This window comes from Electrona antarctica (assembly GCF_951216825.1).
Source record: "Electrona antarctica genome assembly, chromosome: 7".
NCBI classification, from domain to species: domain Eukaryota; kingdom Metazoa; phylum Chordata; class Actinopteri; order Myctophiformes; family Myctophidae; genus Electrona; species Electrona antarctica.
The window spans coordinates 3,954,556-3,980,797 of NC_136812.1; the positions used below are offsets into that span (position 1 = coordinate 3,954,556).

The 26,242-nt window shown below is 47.7% G+C and overlaps 1 protein-coding gene across 1 annotated transcript in view; it reads right to left on the reverse strand.

Annotated features, from left to right (window-relative positions):
- prdm5 (PR domain containing 5) overlaps positions 1–20,878 on the reverse strand; it is a 116,610-nt gene extending 95,732 nt beyond the window's left edge. Inside the window, exons 1-3 of the mRNA XM_079506175.1 lie at positions 20,748–20,878; positions 17,071–17,154; positions 14,481–14,603 (exon numbers count right to left, since the gene is read on the reverse strand). Coding sequence (XP_079362301.1) covers positions 14,481–14,603; positions 17,071–17,154; positions 20,748–20,846 — 306 coding nt within the window. The 5' untranslated portion in view covers positions 20,847–20,878. The remainder of the gene's footprint in view (positions 1–14,480; positions 14,604–17,070; positions 17,155–20,747) is intronic.
- Between the last annotated feature and the right edge of the window lie 5,364 nt (positions 20,879–26,242).

Consider the following 26,242-nt stretch of genomic DNA (forward strand, 5'->3'; position numbering starts at 1 on the left):
CTACTTCCCCCGCCACAGAAATCCCTCAAATCTCATATACCCAGCTCGTTCACCCAGTCACCACATTGTGGTGGAGGGAGGCCTTTGGAACTGCCACGCAGCTACCAAAGAGGAAATGCCTGAATTTATCTCAGCCCACGCCACCCTCAAGTCTCTGCATTTCCTTGCTCTAACCGAAACCTGGATTACCCCTGATAACACAGCTACCCCCGCCGCCCTCTCTGTTTCACACAAATTCACACACACCCCTCGCTCAACAGGTAGGGGGGGTGGTACAGGGATACTCATGTCCCCGAAATGGAATTTCCGTGTCTTAAATCTCTCTCACCTTTCTCTCACCACATGTGAATTTCATGCTATCTCAATATCACAACCAGTCCCCCTCACCCTCATTGTGCTCTATCGCCCCCCAGGAACCCTTGGGAACTTCCTGGAAGAACTAGACTCTCTGATCAGCTCGTTTCCGGAGGATGGCACCCCCCTGATTCTACTGGGTGACTTTAACCTACCTACGGCAGAGAAGTATCTTCCCGTTACGTCCCTCCTATCCTCGTTTGACCTCTCCCTTTCTCCCTCCCCTCCCACTCACAAGGCTGGTAATGTTTTGGACCTCGTGTTCTGCAGAGCCTGCTCCCCCTCCACACTCTCTGTTACTCCCTTAATTAGGTCTGACCACCACTTCATAACCTTCTCCCTCTCTCTCTCTACTCTCCCACCTAAACCTACTCACCCTCCGACCGTCACCACCCGACGCAATCTCAAGTCCCTAAACCCCTCCTCCCTCTCATCCTCTATTCTCTCCTCTCTACCCTCCCTAGAGTCCTTCCTCTCTCTCTCACCCGACCCCGCAACCACATCCTTCCTCTCCTCTATCTCATCTGCATTTGACCAACACTGCCCTCTCTCGACCAGGCCAGCTCGCTCATCCCCACCGGCCCCCTGGTTATCTGAAACCCTCAGATCTGAACGAACACCTCTCAGGGCAGCTGAAAGGAAGTGGCACAAGACAAAGCTACCAGATGATCTCTCCCACTTTCATTCACTCCTCTCTGCCTTCTCCCTCTCACTAACCACCGCTAAAACCTCCTTCTACCACACCAAAATCCAATCCTGCACTTCTAACCCAAGGAAACTCTTCTCCACTTTCTCCTCCCTCCTTAAACCCCCTCCCCCCACTCAACCCTCATCCCTCACCGCGGAGGCCTTTGCCAACTACTTCGAAAAGAAGGTTGATGATATCAGTAGCTCCTTTACCCCCCTCCCCCATAAAGAAGCACTCGACTCAACCAATGCTAACCATAACATACCATGCATGTCCTCCTTCTCTCCTCTATCCCCAGATGAGGTCCTGAAACTAGTCACATCCACTAGACCTACCACCTGTCCTCTTGACCCCGCCCCGTCTCCAATCTTCCAGACCATCGCACCTGACTTGCTCCCCTTCATCACTTCCATTATCAACACCTCAGTAACCTCAGGCTGCGTCCCATCTGCCTTCAAGTCAGCCAGGGTATCACCACTCCTCAAAAAACCAACTCTTGACCCCTCAGATGTCAAGAACTACAGACCGGTATCACTCCTTTCCTTTCTTTCCAAAACCCTTGAACGTGTTGTCTCTAACCAGCTTTCTCTCCATCTCTCAGAGAACAACCTGCTGGATCCCAACCAGTCAGGATTCAAGAAGGCACACTCCACGGAAACTGCACTCCTCGCAGTCACAGAAGCACTACATGCTGCCCAGGCTGCTTCCCACTCTGCAGTCCTGATTCTCCTAGACCTATCGGCGGCATTTGACACAGTGAACCACCAGCTGCTCCTAGGCACCCTAGCTGATCTAGGCATAGGCGGGACGGCGCTGAAGTGGTTCTCCTCCTACCTCTCTGACCGGACTTACCAGGTTTCTTGGAAAGGTTTGCTATCACCCCCCCGCACCCTCCAAACTGGGGTCCCACAGGGATCTGTACTTGGTCCCCTCCTCTTCTCACTGTACACTAAATCCCTTGGCACCATCATCTCTGCTCACAATATATCCTATCACTGCTATGCCGATGACACACAACTGTTTCTATCCTTCCCCCCCTCTGCCACCCAGGTAGAAGAGCGCATCACTGCATGCCTGGCTGACATCTCACAGTGGATGTCTTCCAACCACCTCAAGCTGAACCCAGACAAGACTGAGCTTCTGTTCTTCCCAGCTAAGTCCTGCCCTATGCGGGAGCTAACTATCTCCGTAGACAACGCCCTGGTAAAGTCTGTCCCGACAGCCAGGAACCTTGGTGTTGTCCTGGACAGTCAGCTCTCGTTCAAAACACACATCACAGCTGTCACTAGATCCTGTAGGTTTACACTCTACAACATACGACGAATTAGACCGTTCCTCACCCAGGAGTCAGCCCAGCTCCTAATCCAGACAACAGTCTTGTCAAAACTTGACTATTGCAACTCCCTCCTTACTGGCCTACCGGCATGTGCACTTAAGCCCCTCCAACTGATCCAAAATGCCGCAGCACGCTTGGTCTTCAACCAGCCAAAATTCTCACACGTCTCCCCCCTTCTCCGCTCGCTCCATTGGCTCCCGGTCGCTGCCCGCACAGAATACAAAACTCTGATGCTGGCATTCAAAGCAACCAAAGGCATGGCCCCCCCATATCTCACAAGTATGATCGTACCCTACAAACCCTCCCGCTCACTCAGATCAGCCAACGCAGGGAAGCTGGAGGTACCTTCACTAAAAACGCCGGGACAACGCTCCACACGTCCCAAACTCTTCTCCCTTCTGGCTCCAAAACTATGGAATGCACTTCCCATTGCAGTCAGAACTGCAGCCTCACTCCCAATCTTCCGCCGTAGTCTGAAAACCCACCTCTTCAGACTCCACCATGGCCCGTAGCACTTGCCCTAGCCTAGCCCCTTAGATAGCACATTATGTAGACTTAGATAGTATTTTAAACAGACTTATAGCTTGTTATGTAGACAGCTCTAGAATTGCACTTTATGTAGTCATAGCACTTTATAGTACACATGTATAATATATTATATAGTATAGTATGTATAGTTTACATAGATACTCCACTGTTACGTTCTTAGTTTACGCATGATTCATGATAACTACTTTTTATACATGTGATGTATGCCATGCTTTTTGTTTTTGCTTAATGTAAGTCGCTCTGGATTAAGAGCGTCTGCTAAATGCCTAAATTGTAAATTGTAAATTGTCGCAGTGACCGGGTCCTTACGGATGAGGAGACAGCTCCATCTCTGTGTCTCATCAGAGAGGTCGCAGTGACCGGGTCCTGACGGATGAGGAGACAGCTCCATCTGTGTCTCATCAGAGAGGTCGCCGTGACCGGGTCCTGACGGATGAGGAGACAGCTCCATCTCTGTGTCTCATCAGAGAGGTCGCAGTGACCGGGTCCTGACGGATGAGGAGACAGCAGCTCCATCTCTGTGTCTCATCAGAGAGGTCGCAGTGACCGGGTCCTGACGGATGAGGAGACAGCTCCATCTCTGTGTCTCATCAGAGAGGTCGCAGTGACCGGGTCCTGACGGACGAGGAGACAGCAGCTCCATCTGTGTCTCATCAGAGAGGTCGCCGTGACCGGGTCCTGACGGATGAGGAGACAGCAGCTCCATCTCTGTGTCTCATCAGAGAGGTCGCCGTGACCGGGTCATGATGGATGAGGAGACAGCTCCATCTCTGTGTCTCATCAGAGAGGTCGCCGTGACCGGGTCATGATGGATGAGGAGACAGCTCCATCTCTGTGTCTCATCAGAGAGGTCGCAGTGACCGGGTCCTGACGGATGAGGAGACAGCTCCATCTCTGTGTCTCATCAGAGAGGTCGCCGTGACCGGGTCCTGACGGACGAGGAGACAGCTTCATCTCTGTGTCTCATCAGAGAGGTCGCCGTGACCGGGTCCTGACGGACGAGGAGACAGCTCCATCTCTGTGTCTCATCAGAGAGGTCGCCGTGACCGGGTCCTGACGGACGAGGAGACAGCTCCATCTCTGTGTCTCATCAGAGAGGTCGCAGTGACCGGGTCCTGACGGACGAGGAGACAGCTCCATCTCTGTGTCTCATCAGAGAGGTCGCCGTGACCGGGTCCTGACGGACGAGGAGACAGCTCCATCTCTGTGTCTCATCAGAGAGGTCTCAGTGACCGGGTCCTGACGGATGAGGAGACAGCAGCTCCATCTCTGTGTCTCATCAGAGAGGTCGCAGTGACCGGGTCCTGACGGACGAGGAGACAGCTCCATCTCTGTGTCTCATCAGAGAGGTCGCAGTGACCGGGTCCTGACGGATGAGGAGACAGCAGCTCCATCTCTGTGTCTCATCAGAGAGGTCGCAGTGACCGGGTCCTGACGGATGAGGAGACAGCTCCATCTCTGTGTCTCATCAGAGAGGTCGCAGTGACCGGGTCCTGACGGATGAGGAGACAGCAGCTCCATCTCTGTGTCTCATCAGAGAGGTCGCAGTGACCGGGTCCTGACGGACGAGGAGACAGCTCCATCTCTGTGTCTCATCAGAGAGGTCGCAGTGACCGGGTCCTGACGGATGAGGAGACAGCTCCATCTCTGTGTCTCATCAGAGAGGTCGCAGTGACCGGGTCCTGACGGATGAGGAGACAGCTCCATCTCTGTGTCTCATCAGAGAGGTCGCAGTGACCGGGTCCTGACGGATGACGAGACAGCTCCATCTGTGTCTCATCAGAGAGGTCGCCGTGACCGGGTCCTGACTGACGAGGAGACAGCTCCATCTCTGTGTCTCATCAGAGAGGTCGCAGTGACCGGGTCCTGACGGACGAGGAGACAGCTCCATCTCTGTGTCTCATCAGAGAGGTCGCAGTGACCGGGTCCTGACGGATGACGAGACAGCTCCATCTGTGTCTCATCAGAGAGGTCGCCGTGACCGGGTCCTGACTGACGAGGAGACAGCTCCATCTCTGTGTCTCATCAGAGAGGTCGCAGTGACCGGGTCCTGACGGACGAGGAGACAGCTCCATCTCTGTGTCTCATCAGAGAGGTCGCAGTGACCGGGTCCTGACTGACGAGGAGACAGCTCCATCTCTGTGTCTCATCAGAGAGGTCGCAGTGACCGGGTCCTGACGGATGAGGAGACAGCTCCATCTCTGTGTCTCATCAGAGAGGTCGCAGTGACCGGGTCCTGACGGATGAGGAGACAGCTCCATCTCTGTGTCTCATCAGAGAGGTCGCAGTGACCGGGTCCTGACGGATGAGGAGACAGCTCCATCTCTGTGTCTCATCAGAGAGGTCGCAGTGACCGGGTCCTGACGGATGAGGAGACAGCTCCATCTGTGTCTCATCAGAGAGGTCGCCGTGACCGGGTCCTGACTGACGAGGAGACAGCTCCATCTCTGTGTCTCATCAGAGAGGTCGCAGTGACCGGGTCCTGACGGACGAGGAGACAGCTCCATCTCTGTGTCTCATCAGAGAGGTCGCAGTGACCGGGTCCTGACTGACGAGGAGACAGCTCCATCTCTGTGTCTCATCAGAGAGGTCGCAGTGACCGGGTCCTGACGGATGAGGAGACAGCTCCATCTCTGTGTCTCATCAGAGAGGTCGCAGTGACCGGGTCCTGACGGATGAGGAGACAGCTCCATCTCTGTGTCTCATCAGAGAGGTCGCAGTGACCGGGTCCTGACGGATGAGGAGACAGCTCCATCTCTGTGTCTCATCAGAGAGGTCGCAGTGACCGGGTCCTGACGGATGAGGAGACAGCAGCTCCATCTCTGTGTCTCATCAGAGAGGTCGCCGTGACCGGGTCCTGACGGATGAGGAGACAGCTCCATCTCTGTGTCTCATCAGAGAGGTCGCAGTGACCGGGTCCTGACGGATGAGGAGACAGCTCCATCTGTGTCTCATCAGAGAGGTCACCGTGACCGGGTCCTGACGGATGAGGAGACAGCTCCATCTCTGTGTCTCATCAGAGAGGTCGCAGTGACCGGGTCCTGACGGATGAGGAGACAGCTCCATCTCTGTGTCTCATCAGAGAGGTCGCAGTGACCGGGTCCTGACGGATGAGGAGACAGCTCCATCTCTGTGTCTCATCAGAGAGGTCGCAGTGACCGGGTCCTGACGGATGAGGAGACAGCTCCATCTCTGTGTCTCATCAGAGAGGTCGCAGTGACCGGGTCCTGACGGATGAGGAGACAGCTCCATCTCTGTGTCTCATCAGAGAGGTCGCAGTGACCGGGTCCTGACGGATGAGGAGACAGCTCCATCTGTGTCTCATCAGAGAGGTCACCGTGACCGGGTCCTGACGGATGAGGAGACAGCTCCATCTCTGTGTCTCATCAGAGAGGTCGCAGTGACCGGGTCCTGACGGATGAGGAGACAGCTCCATCTCTGTGTCTCATCAGAGAGGTCGCCGTGACCGGGTCCTGACGGATGAGGAGACAGCTCCATCTCTGTGTCTCATCAGAGAGGTCGCAGTGACCGGGTCCTGACGGACGAGGAGACAGCTCCATCTCTGTGTCTCATCAGAGAGGTCGCAGTGACCGGGTCCTGACGGACGAGGAGACAGCTCCATCTCTGTGTCTCATCAGAGAGGTCGCAGTGACCGGGTCCTGACGGATGAGGAGACAGCTCCATCTCTGTGTCTCATCAGAGAGGTCGCAGTGACCGGGTCCTGACGGATGAGGAGACAGCTCCATCTCTGTGTCTCATCAGAGAGGTCGCCGTGACCGGGTCCTGACGGATGAGGAGACAGCTCCATCTCTGTGTCTCATCAGAGAGGTCGCCGTGACCGGGTCCTGACGGATGAGGAGACAGCTCCATCTCTGTGTCTCATCAGAGAGGTCGCAGTGACCGGGTCCTGACGGACGAGGAGACAGCTCCATCTCTGTGTCTCATCAGAGAGGTCGCAGTGACCGGGTCCTGACGGACGAGGAGACAGCTCCATCTCTGTGTCTCATCAGAGAGGTCGCAGTGACCGGGTCCTGACGGATGAGGAGACAGCTCCATCTCTGTGTCTCATCAGAGAGGTCGCAGTGACCGGGTCCTGACGGATGAGGAGACAGCTCCATCTCTGTGTCTCATCAGAGAGGTCGCAGTGACCGGGTCCTGACGGACGAGGAGACAGCTCCATCTCTGTGTCTCATCAGAGAGGTCGCAGTGACCGGGTCCTGACTGACGAGGAGACAGCTCCATCTCTGTGTCTCATCAGAGAGGTCGCAGTGACCGGGTCCTGACGGATGAGGAGACAGCTCCATCTCTGTGTCTCATCAGAGAGGTCGCAGTGACCGGGTCCTGACGGATGAGGAGACAGCTCCATCTCTGTGTCTCATCAGAGAGGTCGCCGTGACCGGGTCCTGACGGACGAGGAGACAGCTCCATCTCTGTGTCTCATCAGAGAGGTCGCCGTGACCGGGTCCTGACGGATGAGGAGACAGCTCCATCTCTGTGTCTCATCAGAGAGGTCGCAGTGACCGGGTCCTGACGGATGAGGAGACAGCTCCATCTCTGTGTCTCATCAGAGAGGTCGCAGTGACCGGGTCCTGACGGACGAGGAGACAGCTTCATCCCTGTGTCTCATCATCCCAGACCCTAACATAACTAAATATAGCACTAACTGACCATTCACAGAGGAAAATAACATGTGCAGAGTGTATCTCTAGCCAAATATAATTTGATGTATCAGCAAAAGTCTCTATGTGCAATTTATCCCAGCAAGCCAAATGACGTTATGATGACGTCCTCCGGTGACTCTGGTCACGGTGACGTTCAGGACTAGGCCAGATCACAGCCCATATGGGGATGATCTTTATGTCATTTCCAGGACGTCTTCACCAGTTTAAATAATATAGCTTATTCTGGGCCAGATCTGACTAGTTATGATATGACTTAAGTTGACCTGGCCTCGATCAGACTCTCTCTGATTCATCCAGGGACGTCCGTCTTAGTGGGTAAAATGTATGTTGGTTGAAATCAGGTGATAATCTGGGCCAGATCTGACTAGTCTTGGTTTGACTTGATTTGGCCCCAATCGAGACGTCACTAATTCGTCCAGGTCCTGACCACGTCCCTAACAGTTGCACTAATCGCGAGTTGTGAGTAGATTATTACCGTTTAGCATATCGTTGTGTAATCAGTACGCAAGTTGGAACGATGATGAGTCGACGGTACGGGCAGTACTTTATTGGTATATTTCAGTTATTCGTCAGATCTGTTCTGTGAACTTTTTGCACGAAGCCTAAAAGACAAGCAGAAATGTAATTTCTGTTCATATTAAATGTTCCAATTTCCAATGCCAAAAAGACAATTAAATCATTAATTGCAATTATTTGTGTGACAATTTATCGTACATTCCGAAATAATAGCCTTTACTCAAATAGCCGCCCACTACCTACAGTAATAACTGTAGGTAGTGGGCAATGGTTCCGACAACATTTTGCTTAACCGTTTCCGTCCGTAGGACGGCTCCACACGTCCTAGGGAACCCAATCGACACGTTCATAGGACGTGTGTACACGTCCTAGCGCGTCCTCAATGATATCAGGCGAGAGAAGAATATTATGATTTTTTTCCTTTTTATTTTTTACTGAGACTCTATAAGGCACCCGTCTCTTCGCTCTGCCTTCATATCTGCCTTCTTCCGGATTGTTTCCAGGGGGGGGCTTCAGAGTAAAAGCGCCCATAGGCCATTATTTGCAAACTTAGTCAGCTTAATTTACATTTTGTTGAATGATGGTGTACAGAAAATAGAAGATCTACAAGCTCCAATAAGTCACAGCGTGTTGTGAGCATTGCAGCTTGCAACTCAACAATCCAAGCAGAGGTCCTCACAAGTATGTCAATTCCTCCACATCCCCCCAAAAAGTTTAAATTTAACTTACACAATACTCAAGCGATTGTTACAATTCCAAGTGGTCTATATTCCGTGAAGTGTATATTTTCATTGGGTGTATAAGACATGCTTTTTATATGCCTTTATCAAACGATATGGAGAGAGATGGTAGGGTTAGAATGCCCAAGCCCTGAGTTGCACTGATGTCATTACGCCTACACTCTCGCAATTAGGGATTTTCCCAGCGGTTAGTTTCACTGATGTGCACAACCTTTTATTCAAATAGTTGAAAATGTATTCATTAAAAAAACTGACCACATGTATTTTTGATCTATAAGGCCAGACCTCATTTGAAAAGAATATATTAAGATTATATGACAGCCTTTTTAAAATGTTTGTATTGCAATTTTTACACAGCTGTGCTACCAAATAACTGATTACATCATGGCAGTCCGTTTGCGTGCGTGCAATTAACCCATTTTGGGCGGGAACCCCTTTTGGTGTTAGCATTATGTTATGCTTTAGCTATTGAAAAATAGCAGATCTACAAGCTCATAGCGCGCCACCGAGTGGCTCACTACGAGCTTGTAGGTCTGCTATTTTTGAAAAATCGAAGAACGACTGACATAGAAACATAGCTTTTTCAGAAAACTGTAGAATCTGATCCCAGGTCAAATCAATTAAGCAGCAGAGCAGAGCTGCCTATAAGCTCCCCTAGTCTCAATATTAAATCAAAAAGACTTCATACCTCCAAGAAAAACATGCTCGACAGTAACTGTAGCCAAATAATGGCCAGGTGGTGCAGGCGCAGAAATAACTAGAAAAAGTGCCCTTCTGGGCACAGGTCTCCACCAGGAGGATAGGATTGTGTGTGATGTTTGGCAAAATGTTTAGGAGTAATATAAACATGTGTATTTGTGTGTGTGTGTGTGTGTGTGTGTGTGTGTGTGTGTGTGTGTGTGTGTGTGTGTGTGTGTGTGTGTGTGTGTGTGTGTGTGACGCGACTTGGCCTGTTGTAGCGCCACCATGAGGCTGATTTGAAAACTGTCAAGTGGTATTTCTTCCTCAGCCTAGTAGTGGGAATAGGCATGCACAGTTTCACCGCAATCGGACGCTGCGTTGCGGAGTTGTGGCAATTTGTACAAAACGGGTACAAAACGGGCTACTCCTGAAAACTTTAGAAGCCAATCGTAGCCAATCATGATGGATAATTATGAGAAATCAAACAAATCACATGATCACATGACTATGGAGAGCATGTGTACCGATTTGCGTGAAATTTTGATAAAATCTGAAGGAGTAATATTAGAAAATGTGTTTTACATATGTCAGCCTCGTGGTGGCACTATAAAGAGCAGATGTGAAAAATTCCAAGCAAAGGTTTTTCCTTGGCCTCTAGGGAGTGTGCATACATGGTTTTACACAGATCGGTGCAGTTATAGGTAAAAACACAAATCGGCCAGTTATAGCGCCACCATGAGGCTGAGTTTAAAATATTCAAGTGGCATTTCTTCCTCGACCTAGTGGGAATGTGCGTGCAAAGTTTCACGGAAATCACACCATGTGTTCATGATTTGCAGCATTTTGTTTGAAACGGAGCACTCCTGCGAACTTTGGAAGCCAATCTTAGCCAATCAGGATGGAGTCTGAAAAATCTGAAAGACCCGTTTCGTTGAATGGCTCTAGAGAGACTGTGTACCAATTTGCGTAATGTTTGGACAAAATCTGTAGGTGTACTGTCAAAACATTTGTTTTGCACAAAGCGGCCTCCTGGTGGCGCTATAACAGGCCAATGTGAAAACTTTGGAGCAGAGGTTCAGCTCTGGCATTCAGGGAGTGTGTGTGCAGAGTATGGCTGCGATCAAGCCAACGGTGCCAGAGATTAGCTGTTCACAGACGGACACACGGACGGACACACAGACGGACACACGGACACACGGACGGACACACGGACGGACGGACGGAGTGCAAAACATACTCTCTCCCCATGCCTTCGGCCTGGTGGAGACAACTAACGGCCTACTGCAAATAGCGGCCTGGTTCCTTATAAACGCCCGGGGTCCAAATCCATTTAGCACCGGGCTACTATTTGGAAAAATACGCTAATGGTGCAACCCGCTGAGCAGTTAAGGCTCAACGCATACTGCCGTTTTTAGGTGATAACCTACACTCACCGCGATGGTTGGGGAAAACTACAACATGACATACGTGGTGATACGGGGTGACTCACCGCTCACCCCAACACATCTGTTTTTTACTAACCACCGCGGTTGGTTGCGTTGGTTACTGTAGGTCAGGGGTGCACACAAGATAGATTGCGATCTCTACCAGTAGATCACAAAGGGTGTGCAGGTAGATCACATGACATAAAGAATATTTAATTTAAATATATATATATTTTTTTTAAACTATAAAAAGAAAAACATTTCTCCCCCTCCATTTCCCATTCCAAGTGCATTTGTCTTATACAGTACTGTACAAGAGTATGCAACACCAGCTCTGCTATTCCAAAGCCCCCTCAGGTACATATTATTTACACTATTTTCAGCAATGGTATAATAATTTATTCGGTGGGTAGATCTTGCTGAGCTGGTCATTTTTGAAAGTAGCTCTCAAGTCAAAAAATGTGGGCACCCCTGCTGTAGGTAATCACCTAAAAACTGGAGTATGTACGCGTCCCGCTTTAGGGGTTCAGTGTCTTGCTCAAGGACACCTCGACACACACAGTCAGGAAGGGACGTGCACACATAGACATCAAAGGGGGCTTCAGCCCCTTCCCTTTTACCCGTCTGTAAAACAAAGTCCTCTCCAGACCACGAGTGCAGCATTTACTACACGGTGAAAGAAATGCAAAATGCCACTCCTTTCCTTTCTATGCCATGCCAGAAGGCAGCATTCAGAAGGAGAATAGTTTTTTTTCCGAAGTCTCCTGAACTTGAGCGCTGCATTTTGCGTTGAACTAGTTTGTTTCTAAATCCATGTCGTTACACCGCATCTCCACTAGCTATAGAGTGCTGGGTTGAGCCTCGAAAATAGCTGTTCTAAAACGGTTAGTCCCAATACTTGATTCTGATTGGCTGGTTACCGTCACGTGACCGTTGTAAATGTCACCGATAACCCACACCTTCAATCACTTTATATCAACCCCAGGTGCAAAAGCAGTGCTGCTGACCGCTTCACATGTAGTAGTATCACTCCGCTACCCGGAACCGGCTTTGTTGTAATCTGAGTTCCCAACTTCCCAGAAGTTTTATTTTTCGCCACTAGGGGGGCAGCTTTGTTGTTGTTGTTATGGAATCTTTCACTGTGAATTTTGATTTGTTGGGTGGACTAAGCGTGGATGAGTGGTTGCAAGAAAGCGACAATATGGAGGAAGAACAGACAAAACGGCATGCAGAAATAAATGACAGCGACCTACAAGAGCTTGAAAAGTCAAGAAACGAAGAAGGGACCGTGAAACAGACAATGTGGGCTGTTCGCTGTTTTCAATCCTGGTGTACCGAGAAGGAGTTGTCTATTGACTTTAAAACAATCACAAAAATGGACCTGAATGAGACTTTGCGGCACTTCTATGCCACCGTGAAAAACGGGAAATGCGAGTCTTATGGTTTCAGCAGTTATGTTGGGCTACGTGCTTAACAGGTACATAAATGATCCACCCATAAGTCGGTCCTGGTGTCTATTGAAAGATTCCGAATTTATCACCAGTAACAATGTCTTTGTTGGAGTAGTGAAGAAACTCCGCCGAGAAGGACGTGACAAAACAACACATCACCAAGCACTAACAGAGGAAGACTTGGACAAAATCAAGCACTCTCCAGCGTTGAATCCAAATACACCACGGGGTCTCGTCAACAAAGTGTGGTTTGATGTGCAGCTGCACATGGGACGGAGAGCTAACGAGGGGAACCGTAAACTGAAGCCTGAATCATTTACTGTCCGCCAGGACGAGAACGGTCTCAAGTATGTAACATTATCATTCAACGAATGCACAAAAAATCACAAAGACGCCAGTGAAAGAAACAAAGAGTCACTGCGGGGATTTATGTTCGAGCTGCCTGGAAACCCACTGTGTCCTGTCGCTTCACTGGAGAAATACCTGCCGTTGCTGCCGAATAATCCACCCGCATTCTATCTCCATCCAAAGCGAGCAAACTACACTAATGATCTGTGGTAAGTTAACGATGTATTTATTTGTTGCCAATTATGCTCTGCTTTGTCATTGTTAGTTAGTGTAGTTTGATGGGAAATTGTCTTATTTCTCCTAACGTTAGGTATACCAGAGAGCCCATGGGGATTAACTACCTTTCCTCCATGTTGCCTCGGATTTGCAAAGCAGCTGGCACCGCAACTGTCTACACCAACCACTGCTTGCGAAGCACCACGGTACAAAAACTCTCTGATGCGGGTCTCGAGGCTAGAGAAATCATGTCGGTGACCGGTCACAAATGTGAGTCGTCCCTGCAGTCGTACTGGCATCCAAACTACGACGCCAGGAGAAACTGGAGCAATATCCTTGCGGGCAACAAACGCAGCTCCTGTGTGGAGTCGACCCCCCCCTGCCCACCGATGAAGAGTTCCACTGACAACATGGCAGAACAGTACTTCAATAATTGCACAATTCTCGGTGATATCCAGATAAATGTGAATCAGGACAAAACTCGTTAAGAATGGCTAGTTATTTTTTGTTGTTGCTTGCAAAAAAAAGACGGTATGTAATGTCATTCACTGCTTGCTTGGGGAAAGGACAAAATAAAAGTTGATTACAAGGCACAGGTGTGTTGTTTCTACAGCTGGGTGGCCGGCCCGCTGCCGGGAACTACTTTCTTTAGTTTCTTGTAGCTGGTTACTTACAGACGTAATACTACTGTGAATTATTTTAATTGGGACAGATTTGTCATGTTGCCATATTTGTTAACAGTTTTAGAAAAGCAATAAGCCACTCGAGGTCTCAGGTTACCGGGTATTTTACAATGGCTGGGGGGGTAGAAGACCCTCCGCTCCGCGTCGGGTCTGCCTACGCCCCCAGCCATTGTAAAATACCCGGTAACCTGAGACCTCTCGTGGCTTATTGCTTAAATCTACAAGCTCACAACGCGTCGCGCTGCGACGCGTTGTGAGCTTGTAGATCAGCTATTTTTGTCCAAAAGTGCCCTCTTACGGGATTTCAACCCCTGGCCCCTCTAACACTCTCTGCACGTGCCTGTATGTCAGGAGGAGCCGAGGATCCTGCAACTCTACCTCCTGAGTCCTGAGCCACCGTCGCCTCCACACAGAGAACAGTAAACATGCCTCTCTCTCCTAGCCTGGTTAATAAACCAGACCGAATCAGCCGTTGGCAAAAAAAAATGCCTACCAGCGGATTACGGTCTGGCGAGGCTCAGTAGCACGCCTCTTTCCTACAACCGAGAACAGGTCGGACCAATCGGGACACGGTATGCAATATGGGCGGGCTTTGGTACAGTGACGTTCAATGCTTGAGACTTTTGACTGACAGTAGCTCTGACCAATTGCGTCAAAGAGAAAATGTTTGAACCCGCCCCCCGGGAAATGAAATCCAAGTGGAGCCAGCCCAGACTAATATACCGCGACAGTGTTGTGTGATATTAGTCTGGCTTATTAGCCAGGCTATCTCTCTCCCTCCCTCCCTCCCTCTCCGTGGAGAGGAAACGTACCTGAATGGCAGCCAGGTTCTTGTCCTCCTGGGACGGTGCTTGGTGGACGAAGCGCAACCAGTTGGCGTAGCGTGGATTACTGGCATCCAGAATGTAGAGGGTATCGCCTTTACTGCCTCGAACCTGACCGCACGCACACGCACGCACGCACACACACACACACACACACACAATTACATTACGAGTTGAACATGCTTAGACATTTTTACATCAAAGTGGGCTAACTGCAGCACCACATTCAAAAACTAAAAGAAAATTGCAAACACCTGTTTTTCACCTTACTTCATTAAGAACTGCTTTAAACAGTGCAGTGAAAACAAAAAATGACTGGTTCTGGTCATTTTTGCGTGTATTTTCAGCTTGTAAGTCACTGCACTTGGGTGTTTTCATTCGACCGGACAGACAACTTTTCACCGCTGTAAAAATTCCTGGTGACTGTGTCGAGGAAAACTTGGGATTCCCTTCTGGCGTACCAGTGGCACATGTGCCAGTCCGCAGACCGGTGGTTGGGAACCTCTGCTGTACAGCACTGAACCTGTTCAGCTCCGCTATGGTTCTGTATAGAGCAGTGGTTCCCAAAGTGGGGTCCGGGGACCCCCAGGGGTCCTTGAGGGAGTTCCAGGGGGTCCCCAGCTAAATGATAGTTTGGAACCAAATGAACCCTGTAACTCCGAGAGTGTACAAATGGAACCAAATGGACCCTAACATTGATTGTACAACATAAATTGGAGTCCCAGAGATAGAAATACCATTAAATGGAGGTCTCTACACTAACATGCATGTCAAACTGGGGGTCCGCCGTAAAAACCTTCCCTTATGGGGGTCTCTGGCATACCTTTCCAAATGGGGATCGGTGGGCTGATTAGTGTCAATTGGTACAGAGGTCCTCTACTGGTTCTTCAGCTGTACAGCAGGCTCAGGTGAATTAGGCTCATAGCCCAAATGCGTAAGTGTTCATTTATTGGTGTGTGCCAATAAAAAAAGAGGAAATGTGACTACTTTGTCCTCCATTGATTTGAAATTTTGGATGTGCTACCTTTTTTTGGATTTTTTTAATTCATACTTTTGATATGATTACCATTTGACGATGGGGGAGATAAGATAAGTGTTATATAATACCAGAATATGTTCCCCTATGATTATGAGAAGAACCACTTTTCGTGCAAATCTAGCACGGTTCTTTTATTAGAGTATACTATCTGAAACACATTGATTATCAACCAAGGAAGTTCAACGGTATTATTATGAGGAGACACAGGAGGCTCTATTTCAGTTCTCAAAATGGGGACCATGAAGGGACCATCATGGTTCCTTGAGGGTGGTTCCACCCTTAAGCCCAAACCGTTACCACACCAAAGGGTCACCATGCGGTTGCAAGGAGTTAACGCTAAAACCGTCTCGACCCTTTGGTGTGGTTTGGACCATTGAATTCCATGCGTTGAATCTAGGGTCAATGTGGGTCAACGCGGGTCGTGCAACAAGACATATCACACCGCAGGGACAACGCTAAAACCGCCTTGACCCTTTGGTGTGGTTAGGGCTTTACAGGTCTGCTGAGTTATGGAGATCCTTAATGTACAGGGAAACTGTTCTTCTTTGTCCTTTGTTCCGGGTCGACTGCAGAGGTTGGAGGTCAGGTCTCAAAAACAAAGGAAAACTGGCAGAAAGAGACTTGCTCGTCGCATAAATAGACTAGTTAAGGAAGACTCCTTACACAAGAGACGTAAGAAAATATAATTTATTTTTGTTTTGGAACGCTCAGAAGTGCTCTGTGCTCAAAGTGAGGTTAAAACTTGTTTTAGGAAAATTCATAGAGGCAGTTACAGTTACATTGGGGAATGATGTATTCATAATTGACTGTTTATGTATTGTGTTTGTGGTGTATAGACTGTACATTCTGTGAGTGTCTTGTAAGCCTGTGCGGGCTGGACATCTTATGATGCAGGACACTATAATAACAAACTATGTTTCTAGCAAACGTTTCGGTGGGACATACATGTACCTACATCAGTGCTATATGAGTGCTATTTGAGAACCACCGCTCTATTGAATAGAAATGTTCTACTATTTCACGTAATAGTGTTGCATGTGGTGTTTATAGCAGTGGTTCCCAAAGTGGGGTCCGGGGACCCCCAGGGGTACCTGAGGGAGTTCCAGGGGGTCCCCAGCTAAATGATAGTTAGGAACCAAATGGACCCTTATGGGTCTGTAACTCTGAGCGTGTACACTTTTTGTACACTCTCAGAGTTAAATTAACATTGATTTTACAATATACATTGGGGTCTCAGAGATAGAAATGCCATTACAATGGTGGTCTGTAGACTAATGCATCAAACTGGGGGTCCTTGAAATTAAACGGGTTGAGAAGCATCGCTAGAGCCGTACAAATCTTCTCTTATGGGGGTCCCTGGCATGTCTTTTCAAATGGGGGTCCGCGGGCTAATACGTGTCAATCTGGGGGTCCTTGACATGAAAAGGTTTGGGAACCACTGAATGAATGAATGAATGAGTGAATGAATGAATGAGTGAGTGAGTGAGTGAGTGAGTGAGTGAGGTCAGACGAGGTTATGTGTGAGCGTGAAGAACTCACCTCCCACATCAGTCTGGTGTCTGAGTTCTCGTCCACCTCAGTGGGCAGCCTCTTCTCGCCCGCAAACGGCCCAAACTTCTCTCCCTTGAAAAACAACGACAAAAACATCAACACAGACACAGACATATTTTCCCATCAATGAAAACCACTACAAAACAATACAGGGTTTTGTAATGGAAACGACACACGCAGAATTATGGAACGACTGTCGAGTAGTATTTAACCCATTTTGGGCGGGAACCCCTTTTGGTGTTTTAAACATTATGTTATAATTTAGCTATTGAAAAATAGCATATCTACAAGCTCATAGCGCGGCACCGAGTGGCGCGCTATGAGCTTGTAGGTCCCTTGTAGCGTCCCTGGAACAACATATTTTCAGATGAGGGCATGAAAATAGATATAGAAAATATATAGAAACATGCGTTTTCTTCAGAAAACGAAGATTTAGAAGACATTTGTAGAATCTGGTCTCAGGTCTAAATGGGTTAATGTGGACAGGAAATGTGGACTCCATCCCTTCTCAGTGGATCTCAATGTGTGGTCCTGAGACCCCCCAGGGGTCCTGGGGGGGTTTCAAGGGGGTCCTTGGAGGGGTTTCCAGGGGGTCCCCGGCTCAATGATTGATGGTTAACCTAATCTAAATACAACTAGAGCAGTGGTTTATTCAACCAGTGGTCCTTGAGGAGGTTCCAGGTGGTCCCCAGCAGCTAAATGATGGAGAGTTGGTAACCAAATGGACCCTTATTAGATCTTTAACTCAAGTTGAGGGTGTAAAATGAAACCTCATTTTACACTCTCAATAGTTATTTTATTGTTAAACATCTGCATTAGTTAATTTACAAGAAGTCTACACAATTAGAGCATGTAGAATAATTGTTATTTTGACCAACGTTTGCCTGTTCTCTCTCCTAATGGTACCAACATCAATACAGCATGGAATTATGGACTAAATCTTATCCAACGAGAAATGAAGCGCGTAGTATATCCATCAGATCAAAACCACGGAGAGCTCCCTGGATTAGGAGAGACGAGGCATTCTTTCTGCCGCGCTAACAGCTAATCGAACGGTAAGCTAGTAGGAAGGCAGAGCGAAGCGACGGGTGCCTGAGAGTCTCAGTCAAAAATAAAAAAAGGAAAAAAAATCAGACTATTCTTCTCTCGCCTGATATCATTGAGGACGCGCTAGGACATGTACACACGTCCTTTGTACGCGTCGATTGGGTTCCCTAGGACGTGTGGAGCCGTCCTACGGATGGACTCAACTCACAATATGAACACAAATTTCCCAGACAAATCTATTTTTTATTATCAGTATTTCTCTTACACAAATCCAGTATTTTCTTATTTTTCTTTTACAATACCGTTTGCTTTCAATACCGTAGGAAATGACAGGAAACCTTTTTTTTAATACTTTCTCTTCCACAAATCTCAAATCCTCAAATCTCAATACTCATACGCTTAGATAAGCCAACTGTACTATCCTCTTTTCAATACTGTGTAGCAACTAGCAAGCACATGACAGGAAACTTTTTACACAACTCTCAAGTCATTGAATCATGTGTTACATGTTTTTATTAAATCGATTTAAATTGTCACCAGTTTATATGGATGGATATACGGTATATATTCTCACATGCCTAGCTTTAACTTGAACCTGTATAACCTACAGTATAGAGCGTCACAGTCCCCTATACCCCCCTACCAGGGCCCAGGAAATGATTCCCCGTTCATTTTCCTCATAGACATTTCAAAAAAGTATTTATTTAAAGAGATTTTAAGCCTCGTACAAAGCCAACTCTTGTTGTGACAAATCATGACAACAAACACAATTTCTTTGGGCCGAACAAATAATTAGAAAGAAGGAAAAAAAACACTTTTTTTTTGTTGTTTTTCTTCTTTGTAATTATTTGTTTGGTTTGTTGTCATGAGTTGTCACGACTCGAGTTGGCTTTGTCTGTGGCGTAACCGTCTTTAAATAAATACTTTTTGAAATGTCTATGAGGGGAAAATGCATTGGGAATTATTTCCTGAGCCTGGCGTTGTCATGACAGGGGGCGGGACTGCGACGCTCTATAGTACATAGATAGTAAAGGAATTCTTGGACCAAATGACAGACCACCCTCATGTCAACACAAGTGTTCTTTAAGTGGGGGTCCCTGAGATAACACATCTTATCTAATTGGGGCCCGGGGGTCTTTCAAACCCTGCTTTTAATGTAGACCCTCAAGCCCCACACACACACACACACACACACACACACACACACACACACACACACACACACACACACACACACACACACACACACACACACACACACACACACACACACACACACACACACACTTTTGATGAATTGAACATGGTGGACCCTCTTGTAAACACGTGTAATGCTTAATTGGGTCGTCCACTCACAGTTAACAGCCTTTGTATTGAGTTTGTGCTTGAAATGTACTGTAATTCTGCAAACTGTTAATAAATATTTCAATCAATCAATCAAAAACACACACACACACACACACACAGCCCAGGGGGTGTGGTCAGAATGTGCTGTGCATGAATGAAATATTCATGTTCATCTTCATCAGAGCCAATTCCACCCTCCCTCCCTTTCCATATTGAAGCAACCACCTCTCTAACCATGATATTGACAACACACTTGACTCTTTATAAACTCATGCAATGAATCCACAAGATATCTCTCAACAAAAAACACTTTTTTTTCTTACAGAACGCCCACTCTGCTATACCTCTTATAACGTCAAAAAATATTAGAATAAAGCACTTTAGTGACAGGATGGCTATCAAAGCATAGAACTCTTGTGTTTGTCTGTGATGTGTGTTAAACTTGGTAACATTGTATCGAGCAGAGCGATGCTACAGACAGACTACTGGATACATTGTTGTGAAACAACTGGATACAGTATCTACATGTATCTACGTGGCACTTCACGTCACCGAGGAGAGAGCCCAGGCTGCTGCTGGCCTGTTTTGGAGGATCCTCAGAATACTGTGCGTTTTCTCAGCTTGTTGCTCCGTGCTTCTACATTAAACGTTCATATTTAAAATATACAGTGTTTACAGCATGGCTACGGATGTTATGATTATGCACGGCCCTTCAGCAGTACCCGTATGTTCCCCGTTGTTCGATAAAATAGCATTTTTATCCGAACGGTGGCCATTTTCTCCCTATGTCCTCCACATGCTTTCAACTGCGCGGCCCTATCGGCCGGGAGGTGTATTGCACCCCGATACACCATAATAACTCCACGAGAAAATGGCCACCGATCAGATTAAAGTGCTTTTTTATCAAACACGCCGGGATGTGCGGGCACTGCCGAGGGTTCGTGCGTGGTCGCGACATCCGTGGCCACGGGGTAAGCAACTTTATATTTGACAACAGACCGTTTATGAAGACGCACGGACCACAAAGAGAGAAGGCGCGAACACTATGTCGAAGATCCTCCATGACTGACAGTCCTTATACAGCGGTGAAGAAGAACACATTCTTCTGACAGGGAAAAAACGCCGACCACAAAACGCCTGGTTTCTTTGGGGTTTTTCTGCACCGCGTCGTCAAAACAAATGAAATGCAATGTAAAAAATGTGTTTCGTTTTATTAAACGCGGGGACGGAGCGCCTTAAACTACAGTGAGGAGGAAAGCTAGTGAACGAACCTTTTTGACTCGCCTCGCAGTGTAAAGCCCGATCCCATCCTGGACTTTGGAAGACTTCAGGGAGAATCTGTCTGGTACGTACATGCCCAACATGGTCATTACTGTTGAGACGGAGGCAGCATAAGGAGAATTAAATGATAAAGTTTCTCTCTTGTTGTTTTAGGGATGTTTTCTCCGTCCAGGTTGAACTTCTGCTGCTCCTGCCGTGGCGTTGGAATGCCGCGCTCTGATTGGTCCAAAGTTTGGTAACCGGAGGCTACCTTTTTTGTGTCACAGAAATACAGTCAGAAAGGATGTAGTTCCTACTGTCCTCCTACTGCAGCTTATAATGATAATAATAATAATAATGATAATGATATTGATAATGATAATAATAACTTATAGTTATTGTATTATTGTTGTTGTTCCACTTCACCACTTTTCAACCTATCTTCATATAATAGGACAAATAGGTCCTCACTAATAATCATGATAAAAATAATGCCACAATATTTTTCTACTCGGTCTGTGTCTCATAGGAGGGCTGTGGGCAGTTCAGAAACCAGTCTGTGTCTCATAGGAGGGCTGTGGGCAGTTCAGAAACCAGTCTGTGTCTCATAGGAGGGGCTGTGGGCAGTTCAGAAACCAGTCTGTGTCTCATAGGAGGGCTGTGGGCAGTTCAGAAACCAGTCTGTGTCTCATAGGAGGGATGTGGGCAGTTCAGAAACCAGTCTGTGTCTCATAGGAGGGGCTGTGGGCAGTTCAGAAACCAGTCTGTGTCTCATAGGAGGGCTGTGGGCAGTTCAGAAACCGGTCTGTGTCTCATGGGAGGGATGTGGGCAGTTCAGAAACCAGTTTGTGTCTCATAGGAGGGCTGTGGGCAGTTCAGAAACCAGTCTGTGTCTGGGCTGCAGTGGGCAGTTCAGAAACCAGTCTGTGTCTCATAGGAGGGCTGTGGGCAGTTCAGAAACCAGTATGTGTCTCATAGGAGGGGCTGTGGGCAGTTCAGAAACCAGTCTGTGTCTCATAGGAGGGCTGTGGGCAGTTCAGAAACCAGTCTGTGTCTCATAGGAGGGGCTGTGGGCAGTTCAGAAACCAGTCTGTGTCTCATAGGAGGGCTGTGGGCAGTTCAGAAACCAGTCTGTGTCTCATAGGAGGGATGTGGGCAGTTCAGAAACCAGTCTGTGTCTCATAGGAGGGGCTGTGGGCAGTTCAGAAACCAGTCTGTGTCTCATAGGAGGGCTGTGGGCAGTTCAGAAACCGGTCTGTGTCTCATGGGAGGGATGTGGGCAGTTCAGAAACCAGTTTGTGTCTCATAGGAGGGCTGTGGGCAGTTCAGAAACCAGTCTGTGTCTGGGCTGCAGTGGGCAGTTCAGAAACCAGTCTGTGTCTCATAGGAGGGCTGTGGGCAGTTCAGAAACCAGTATGTGTCTCATAGGAGGGGCTGTGGGCAGTTCAGAAACCAGTCTGTGTATCATAGGAGGGCTGTGGGCAGTTCAGAAACCAGTCTGTGTCTCATAGGAGGGCTGTGGGCAGTTCAGAAACCTGTCCACCAGTCAACCAGTGACATCATCGATGGGGAATCCAAGCTAATAGAAACGGCAGGCTTTTTATTCCTGAAAAGTTGCAATGCGAAAATGGAAGCACATCGTTCTCACGATAATACAAATCAAAATATATTTTAAAAAAATCTTGTTTTAAAAAACGATGCAATGGTGGAAGGGTTTCTGAGTTTTACACGAAAATACTGGGCTAAATTCGGCCATAGTCACTTGCCCAAATGTGCTGACCTCATCCCATTTGTGATGACGGCTATGGGCATTTTTAGGCAAATGAGTGTTTTTTGTGCAAAACTAATGCTTGCAATGGATTCAGAATCTTTAAAACCCCCTAGTTTGACATCTCCCATGCTACTTAAAGTATAATGAAATTTAGAGTTTTTTTGCCTTATATTGGTTGATAATGGTACCCCAACTTTCAGCAGCCGTCACAAAGTTTCCCAAGGGAGTTTGGTTGGAACACATTTTTCTGTGATAGTAGACACCTTTATGAACACATCTGTTAAGAAAGCTAGTGGTAAGCATTTTTTTTGCAGATTTGCCACAACTTAAGCTAACTTTACCCAACTATGTGGCCCCTAGCTGACTCTTGGGTAGATATGCATGCACTGGTAGCACTTAATTTAAATGTGATCACAAGGAACTGGGGTAAAAAAGTAGCTACGCTACTATAAATGTTGTGGAGGAATGGGGGTGAATTCTTTCCAAGTATTTTATTGTGGTGTCTCTGTTGTGTTTTTCTGCTGAATCAATCATTCAGGGTTTTCTCTCCATTACTGTATACCCCCTGAGAGTTAAGATGGGTTGCAGAGGACCACTTCCACATAATGTGCACAATATATGCATGTACTAAAAAGTCCACATACAATTTGCAATTTAGGCATTTATATAGTTTGGGAGCCAGAAGGGAGAAGAGAGACGAGGTGTCATTGAGAACACTTAACCCCTAACTGCTCCTGCACGAGCAGGTTGAATGTAATGCACACTAGCACGTTAGCTCTTTACTTTAAACAGTAAGTAAGCCTTGATCAGCTCAGCGGCCTTGTGGTTAGAGTGTCCGCCCTGGGACTGGGAGGTCGGGGTTCGATCCCCTGGCCGGGTCATACCAAAGACTGTAAAAATGGGACCCAGTGCCTCCCTGCTTGACACTCAGCATCAAGGGTTGGATTGGGGGGTAAGTCCCTGCGACATACTAGCGTCATGTCCAGGGGGTGTACATCAAGCCGCCTCACGCTGCAGAAACAGGCGATAGGCTCCTGCCCTTGCCTGCCCTCGCCTTGCCGAGCCATGAGGCCCATAGGGGCAGGAGCCTATCTCCTGTTTCTGTAGCGTGAGGCAGCTTGAAACCCCTGGACATGATGTACAAGTACACCCCCTGGACATGACGCTAGTATAGTTTGTCGCAGGGACTTACCCCCCAATCCAAGCCTTGATGCCGAGTGCCACGCAGGGAGGCACTGCAGGGTCCCTTTTTTCAGAGTCTTTGGTATAACCCGGCCAGGGATCGAACCTCCGACCTCCCATGCAGTCTCAGGACGGACACTCTAACCACAAGGCCACTGAGCTGGTCTTTATTTAGATATAAGGTCCTATATAAATGCACCAGGTCCATTTATTTACCAGGTGAAACTCAGCAGTCACCAAACACAGAACTTTGCTTCCGATGATGGCGTAAAATTCACAGCCGAGGAGATCAGGAGAACCAAAAACACAAAAACATAATTGTTTAGTGTTCTAGACTAGAGTAAGTGGCTAAAGTGTTGATCAAATGGAATGTCCTAGTTGTTTTTGGTGAATAAAAAAGGCTATGTGTGGTATGTGATAAACAAATTATCGCCCAGCACTCGTCATTGTCCTCATTATCCAACCGTACGATAATATATCATATCACAGACATGATAATATATCACTTCATCACCACATCGTCCCCAGCAATGGGAATGTTTGTACAACTGTGGTCAGGGCAGGCTAAAAGCCTGAGAGCCCCAGGCCATCTGATCCCATGGCCTGAACAATGAGCAAGCTGCCATGGGTCTATAAGCTGTAAATACTCACTCACCAACAGAACGCACGCACGCACGCACGCACGCACGCACGCACGCACGCACACACGCACACACGCACACACGCACACACGCACACACACACACACACACACACACACACACACACACACACAGAGAGAGTGTTTGGGGGACTAATGTCTCTGCACTAATTGCACAAATTGTATGTTCTTTGGAGTGCATCTAGCGCGCAATCGCTACAGCTAGTTCACCAGGGGTGGACTGGCCACAGGACGTACCAGGCATGTACCCTCTGGTGGGTCGGTCTGTCTGAGCCAAATGTTAAATTGGTTGTCTGTTGGTTGTGTATCATTTATGTTGTACTGTACATGTGGTGGTGTTGTTGTGTGGCTTGTATTTCAAGTATTTGTATATGAGCCTCGACCCGAAAAGTCTGCAAATCTGCACGCTGGTTGTGGTGGGCCAGTCTGGGCCAAATTCCACGAAAATGTCCGGGCTGAATTTTTGTCTCAGTCCCGCTCTGCAGTTCACCACATTATAATATGCTATATGTACTACTTGCATAATACTGTACTATAAATTGGAGAGTAAGTGATAATCTGAAGTTAGACCCATAATATAATCTGTATTATTCTATTCAGTATGTTCTCTTAAATGACAGTGGATTTTAGATTTGTACGTGCTTTAGGTTATTGGATTTTTGCTGATTACAATATTTAAGTTTTATATTGTAATCAGCAAAACAATTCAGTGTTTTAATTAATGGCACCTAGCTGTCTGTAATCATTGTGATCATGTTGAAAGCTGAATAAACATAATATAACAATAATTATATATCATACCTTGCAGTAAGTGTAAGTTCATTTACATGTTTCTAGACTTTATGTCTATACTGTATTATGTATCACCATACAGGCTGTCATGAACACAACATCCAATCATCCCCAAATTGGAATCACATGTTGACGGGCCTCGATCTATACGCCACACCTCTCAAAGCACGTTTACGGGGCGGCAATTGCCGGTTGGGAACCGGAATGGTAAATGGTGCATTTATATAGCACCTTTATCCAAGGCGCTTTACATAGATTGTGCATTACATTCACCCATTTATACACCGATTGCGGCGGAAGCCATGCAAGGTACCAACCAGCACATCGGGAGCAATTTGGGGTTCAGTGTCTTGCCCAAGGACACTTCGACATGTAGACAGGAGGAGCCGGGATTCGAACCGCTGACCCATGGATCATTGGACGACCTGCTCTACCTCCTGAGCCACAGCCGCCCCGGAAGGTTCCCAGTTCTATCCCGGGCTCCCCCTGAGTTCGTGTGAAAGTGTCCTTGAGGAGCAAGACTCTGAACCCCTGAATGCTCCCGATGTGCAGGTTGGTGCCTTGCATACATGGTTCCCTATAGCTCCGCCATCAGTGTATGAATGTGTGTCTGTGAAATGGGTGAATGTAATGGTAAATGGTAAATGGTGCATTTATATAGCGCCTTTATCCAAGGCGCTTTTACATAGATTGTGCATCAATTCAACCAGTCACACACATTCATACACCGATGGCGGCGGAAACCATGCAAGGCACAAACCAACACATCAGGAGCAATTTGGGGTTCAGAGTCTTGCTCATGGACACTTCGACACTAACTATGGGGGAGCCCGGGTTCGAACTGGCAACCTTGCAGTTACCATCCGGCCACTCTACCCCTGAGCCACCACCACCACAATGCACAATCTGTGTAAAAGCGCCTTGGATAAAGGCGCTAAATAAATGCACCATTTACCATTTACCTCTGCTCACAGAGGGCGCCGCAAGCACAAACCGTTGCACCTCTATTTTGCCCCATGTACGGCCTCCTCGTGTCCTGGCGTCTGCACATGGACACTACAGCCTCCTCGTGTCCTGGCGTCTGCACATGGACACTACAG